Source organism: Chlorocebus sabaeus, chromosome 6, assembly GCF_047675955.1.
Source record: "Chlorocebus sabaeus isolate Y175 chromosome 6, mChlSab1.0.hap1, whole genome shotgun sequence".
NCBI classification, from domain to species: domain Eukaryota; kingdom Metazoa; phylum Chordata; class Mammalia; order Primates; family Cercopithecidae; genus Chlorocebus; species Chlorocebus sabaeus.
Genome location: NC_132909.1, coordinates 11720158 through 11726407, shown reverse-complemented (window position 1 = coordinate 11726407; position 6250 = coordinate 11720158). Strand labels below are relative to the sequence as shown.

The 6250-nt window shown below is 39.5% G+C and overlaps 1 protein-coding gene across 1 annotated transcript; it reads right to left on the bottom strand.

The window, feature by feature from the left end:
• Nucleotides 1–4986: 4986 nt before the first annotated feature.
• IGFL3 (IGF like family member 3) lies at nucleotides 4987–5750 on the bottom strand. Its single transcript, XM_073015731.1, has 3 exons — nucleotides 5726–5750; nucleotides 5370–5423; nucleotides 4987–5258 (listed from the first exon to the last, which is right to left on the bottom strand). Exons 1-3 carry the CDS (start codon nucleotides 5748–5750, stop codon nucleotides 4987–4989), a joined length of 351 nt encoding a protein of 116 aa, XP_072871832.1.
• Nucleotides 5751–6250: the final 500 nt, after the last annotated feature.

Here is a 6250-nt window from a genome sequence, read left to right as displayed (position 1 = left end):
TCTTTTAAGCAATGCAGGTATTGCAGTAACTGTAGATGTTACAATAATGTTACTCCACGAATGGGAAAATAAATTCTTTAAAATTGAATATTGAGGAAAAAAAATACATCGCTTTGCCTCTAGCAAATAAGAACAATGTCTCTTTGCTGATTCAGCTATATTGAATCTTTCCAAAGCATTTGCTTCAGTTAAAGCAAGTTTCAATTAGTATTCTAATTAGAACAATTTCTAAATTTTTACAGATGAGGTTTCACTATGTTGTACAGGCTGGTCTCAAACTTCTGGCCTCAGGGAATCCTCCTACCTCAGCCTCCTGGGTTGTAGGGATTACATGTGCATGCCACCGAAGCAGGCCAATTGTATTTTTTAAATGGACAAATTATAATTGTGTGCATTTATCTGATACAATGTGATGCTCTAATTCATGTAACGGAGTTCTGGGAAAGGCATACCAACCCACAGTGGTACCTGTGTGGAAAGATTAAATCAAGCTAATTAACATGCCAATTACCTTACTTATATTTTTAGTTTTAATAGAGCCAGTAAATCTTTTCACACTCGAATTTAACTTGTATTAAATTATTTATCTTATACAACTTACACAAATTAAATTAATTAACTTGTTTATCTTATATTAAATTAGGCAATTATAATAACTAGTAAAAATTTTATATACTGGTTTGGCATAAACTTAATTGGTTGGAGTAAAAGTAGGCAAGGATTCGATTTTAAAATGAAGGCTTAAAATCTTGAGCTTTATTTGGACTATTTTTTTCTCGTTATGTAAGGTACTTTATTTGAAAAGTAAGTTTAAGCTTTAATTGAGCTAAGCTTATTCAGTAAGTTTTTTCAGTATACCTGGAGAATAGAGGTTAATTGAGGCTGCAGTTAGGAAGTTTTCTCTCTTTTTAAATTTTTATATTTTGTAGATATGAGGTGTCGCTGTGTTGCCCAGGCTGGTCTTGAACTCCTGGCCTCAAGTGATCATTTTACTTTTGTCTCTCAAAGTGCTAGGATTACAGGTGTGAGTCATTGCAGCAGGCCAAGAAGAATTCTCTTAAAAGTCATTTTTTAAAATCTGATTGAATTGGTAGTTTTCAGTCCCTTCTTTTTTGTTGTTTTGTTGTTGTCAGTTGTCCAGCAGTAGATCCCAATAACACAGAATTCCTGAAAATGCCAGATAAAGAATTAAAAATACGGATCTTAAAGAAAATGTGATGCAATAGAAATCTGAAAACCAACACAAAGAAATCAGAAATTCAGTTTGGAATATGATTGAGAAATTTACCAAGAAGATACAGATATCATAAACTTCTATAATTTGGCTATTGCACAGCATGATGCATATAGTAAAAGAAAATGTATATTTCAAAATTATTAAGAGAGTACATTTCAAGTGTTCTTACCACGGAAAAATGTCAAATATTGAAGGTAATAGATATGTTAATTTCCCTGAGTTTAATTATTCCACCTTGAATTCATCAATCATGCTGCCTCCCATAAACACAACTATAATTTGTCAATTTAAAATAAAAAATTAAAAAAATAAACTTAAGAGGTTTATTTTTAGTTTTATTTTTATGCTTTTTAAAATTAACATCCGATTTATAGCCCTTTTAAAATATATTTACATTTCAAGATACACATTTGATGGAACATATACATTTGTCAGTGCTTAGAAAGTTCCAGTCCTATAGTCCCAAAAAAAGGAAAAAAAAAAAAAACAAAGTTAGCCAGATGTGGTGGCATGTGCCATGTGCATGTAGTGCCAGCTACTTAGGAGACTGAGGTAGGATGATCACTTGAGCCCAGGAGGTTGAGGCTGCAGTGAGCTGAGATCATGCCACTGCACTCCAGCTTAAATGACAAAGTGAGATTCTGTCTTGAAAAAAAAATAAAATAAATAAGAAGAAAAGAAAATTTCTAAGATTTTCCTCCCATCCACCCACTCCAATACTCATAGCCTGAGCATCTTCCCAAGATGCATCTCAACAACTCACTGAGATGAGTATTATTTCCTCTCACCTGTGAAGAAAGAAAAATTGAGGAATTATGAGACAAAACCAGGAGAAGAGAGGAAAGATTTCAGAATTAGCCAGAGATAAAACAACAGTGTCTCAGGTGATGACTATCTAGGGTTGGTGTCACGTGGGTAGTAAAAAGACTTCACCAAGACAGTTGTAGGTAAAGAAAGGCAGATTTTTTAAGCAAAAGTAGAAAAATATGTTGCAAGAAAGCAAAGGCACAACAGCAAGTGGGGAGCTGACTGCAAAGAGACAAAGGCTTGCTGGGGATTTTATAGGATGGTGCTTGTGCTGGAGAGAGCTACTTACAGTACTGATAATGGCAAGGTTGCAGTGAGCTGATTTGCATTTTTCTTTTTTTAAATGAAATTTAGGCCGGGCGCAGTGGCTCAAGCCTGTAATCCCAGCACTTTGGGAGGCTGAGACGGGCGGATCACGAGGTCAGGAGATCGAGACCATCCTGGCTAACATGGTGAAACCCCATCTCTACTAAAAAATACACAACACTAGCTGGGCGAGGTGGCGGGTGCCTGTAGTCCCAGCTACTCGGGAGGCTGAGGCAGGAGAATGGTGTAAACCCAGGAGGCGGAGCTTGCAGTGAGCTGAGATCCGGCCACTGCACTCCAGCCTGGGCGACAGAGCAAGACTCCGTCTCAAAAAAAAAAAAAAAAAGAAAAGATATTTAACTTGGCTTTTACTGCATTTTTAAAATGTAAAAATGTAAAAACAAATACAACATAGTATTTCAATGCTGTACCTTTATGCAAATGACTTCATCTATCTTTTTAAAACTTGCTGTGATATAGCTAATGCTAAAACTGACACAGCTTCACTTTCTTCTTTTCCTGTATACTGAAAGCTGCAGAAATACACCTTTAATTCCAAGGCAATTTGGTTGAAGCCCTCAACATAAAAAGTATACATCCACTTCCACTGCCCTGACTTTCCCCACATTGTTAATTGTGATTCTCTGTGCCATGTTAGTAGATTAGGCAGGCTATATATAATTTGTACAAAACATCTTTAGCCAGGGTAAGGCTTTAGAAACTATCTTAAAAAGAAACTTGTCAAAAAATTTTTTATATTTAGGACAAATACTAAATATTATAATTTTCTCCCAGCACATCTGTTTACACAGCCCAATTAGCTAGGTGACCTGTTAAAGATCAGCTTATGGAGTGACTAGGTGAAGTCATTTTCTGAGCCAAAAGATACACATAATCAATGTTAATAATAGCAGCAGACTAAAAAATTCCTTTTTGTTGTTTTCCATAGTCCACGGTTTTAGCAAAAGAACTTTAGACAATGACAGATTTTTTTTGGTAAAGTTAATGCCTGAAAAGAGTTTAATAAAGAACATCCAAGGCCTGATTGCTATTTTTCTGAATGTAACTTTTCGTTACTTTCTGTAAGTTACATTCAGTTACAGTCAGACATCTTACTGGTGCATGGAAAAATGCCCCAGAAACCTGCAATGGTTTACATACATTTTTTTTTTTTTTTTTTTTTTTTTGAGACGGAGTCTCGCTCTGTCGCCCAGGCTGGAGTGCAGTGGCCGATCTCAGCTCACTGCAAGCTCCGCCTCCCGGGTTTACGCCATTCTCCTGCCTCAGCCTCCCGAGTAGCTGGGACTACAGGCGCCCGCCACCGCGCCCGGCTAGTTTTTTGTATTTTTTAGTAGAGACGGGGTTTCACCGTGTTAGCCAGGATGGTCTCGATCTCCTGACCTCGTGATCCGCCCGTCTCGGCCTCCCAAAGTGCTAGGATTACAGGCTTGAGCCACCGCGCCCGGCCGGTTTACATACATTTTACATTACATGTATTACCTCTTAAAACCCCCAACAGAATAAAGTCTTAGCAAACACAAATTTTAATTTCTGAACACCCTTCCAGTAAGATTGTAAAGGCGGGTGGAAGGGGAGGAAGGATTTGTGTTTTGTTTTCCTAGTCTACTTGATTAAAATTTAATCTTCCAAGGGTTTGTTTAGCTCACTATCCAGGCTGCTAGGGTTATGATGAACATTATTACTTCTTTCCAGGGTCAAAAAATGACATTTGAAAGTAATGTAAATGCTATGACATGATTTTCCCAAGCATGACCTCATCTTGAAACATTAGAATATTTAAGAATTCTAAAGATTGGTATACCACCACTGCACCAGATTTTTTAATTATTCCAACAGCTACAGGAATTTTTTTTATAGTTTTTTAATTTTATGAAATTAAAGCTGAAGAAAATAACTGATTTAGAAACCATAATAAAAGGAGAAATACTTAGCCAGAGATATCAGTTCTTCCTGAAAAAGGATAGGTTACCTCCTCTCATTTGCAGTTTTTGTCGCGGTATCTTAACTGATTTCAGGTAGAATTAAAAATTCACCTTAAAAATAGAAACAAACAAAAGGACTACTTAAACTGACGTTAACTAATAAAAATATGCTCAAATTTACGGACAGAATCATGGGCACTTCGTACAATACTTAGACTCTACCAGTTGTAAGTAAAATAAGGAAAAAATTATAATTACAAAGCCGGTCTTTCCCCTCGGGGAAACCAAAATCCACTTTTGACCAATTGTTCCCTGCATATACATATACTGTATATTATTATAAGCTTCTTCAGAGAAGCAAAGCATCTTTGTCTTCCCGACACTGGATTATTTAGCATGTTAGTTTTTTACATCAGGAAGGCAACTGCATGACTTGCATGTTTTTACCAGCTGAGGATCCGGTGATAGCTGGGTGCAGGAAGGTTGCGAGTTATTTATACAAGAGGGCTATTTGTCCTGGACCGTGAAGAAAGGCAGACTTATAGCTTATCTGCTTCTTCTTTTTGCTTTCCCCTGCTCCCACCGGGCTGACTCTTTTGCCGTTATTAGAACTCCAAACAGGAGTTCCTCTTCAAGCCCTCCGTATCCCTCATCCCTCCCTCATACCTTTAGTTAAGAGCAAGGTAGGGGCCTTTACCCGATACAGCTCCGGGAGATGGGAGATGAGTGACACTGAGACTTCGTACCCAGAACCTTCAGCTTCACAAGAAACTTCTGCTGGAGGCCAAAGGACTCGGGACAGCAGAGCTCAAAGCAGGGCCAGAAGATGCAGTTGGAGCCACAGCGACGGGTCTGCTCTAAGGACAAGATGGCGTCATCGTAACAGCACTGCTCCGAAGGGTTGTAGATCTTGTTCCCACACCTGGGCGCCGGCTGGCACAGCCATGGTCCTGAGTCAACGGCATCTGGGGGCAGACATTGATGGTGTGCATCCAAGGAAGAACAGATACTCAATTCCCGGTCTCTCTTCCCAACGTCACCTCTTCCCTTCTCATTCTTCCCTGTCCTGTCCTTACCTGTAGTTCCTTTTGAACACTGGGAGAGGAAGACTGTTATCCCCCAGACAAGAACTAAGGGAGAAAGAAAAAAGGTTGAACATGGAGCTGAGAATGTGACAAGTACGGAAACAAACAAACAAACAGAAAAAACGGGTTAGGGTGGTTTAAAGGTGGAGATTATCACTTGCGGCTAAATCTGTACGGGATCCTGTTCAGGCAGGCTCTGAGCAGCACGCTCGTCACGCTTTGAGATAACTAGGAGGGCACAGGAGGCTGGAATAATGTTAGGGATAAAGGGGAATGAATTGGGTTGAGGTTTGGGAGCTGCACTGGGGATGGGATGAAATGATATTTGGATTTGGGGTCCTACTTACCCAAGATGCAGCATCGTGGCATCATGCTTCCAAAGAGGCTCTAGGAGAACTAAAGGAGAGGGGTAAAAGGCTGGAACTTATGGATACAGGCTAAATGGGCTTGTCTGTTACCCTGGTAAGTTTACTGATTGGACGGTTGCTGATCGTGCCACCTGCAGTCTCCCAAGCACACTCCTTGAAAGTAACTGAAGTCTCCCAAGCACATTCCTTAGTTTCTGTAAGGAGGAGACTGGGTGGCGTTAAGGGACCAGAGAGCCGAATATTGCAGACTGACTAATTGCATTCTCTGTATACTGTTCCCAGACCTCAGGGTGAATGAACGTAGGTTGGTCCTACTCCAAGTTAGGCTTCTAAGAGTTTTCGAGCTCTGGCATTGATGAGGAGAGAGTGCCCAACTAAGCTCCAATCAGAATACTTCAGCCACTTCCCCATCTGGTTTCACATCCTTCCCTTCCTAATGCTTGCTTCTTCTAAATTCCCCAAGCACGATGTCTCTGGAAATGTCAAGGGGACCCTTTCTGAAGC

Coding starts and splice junctions, on each gene's coding strand:
- IGFL3 (XM_073015731.1), bottom strand. CDS start 5,750: ATGATGCCACGATGCTGCATCTTGG. Junction 5,424..5,725: donor GCCACGATGCTGCATCTTGG/GTAAGTAGGACC, acceptor TTTCTCCCTTAG/TTCTTGTCTGGGGGATAACA. Junction 5,259..5,369: donor GTGTTCAAAAGGAACTACAG/GTAAGGACAGGA, acceptor GTCTGCCCCCAG/ATGCCGTTGACTCAGGACCA.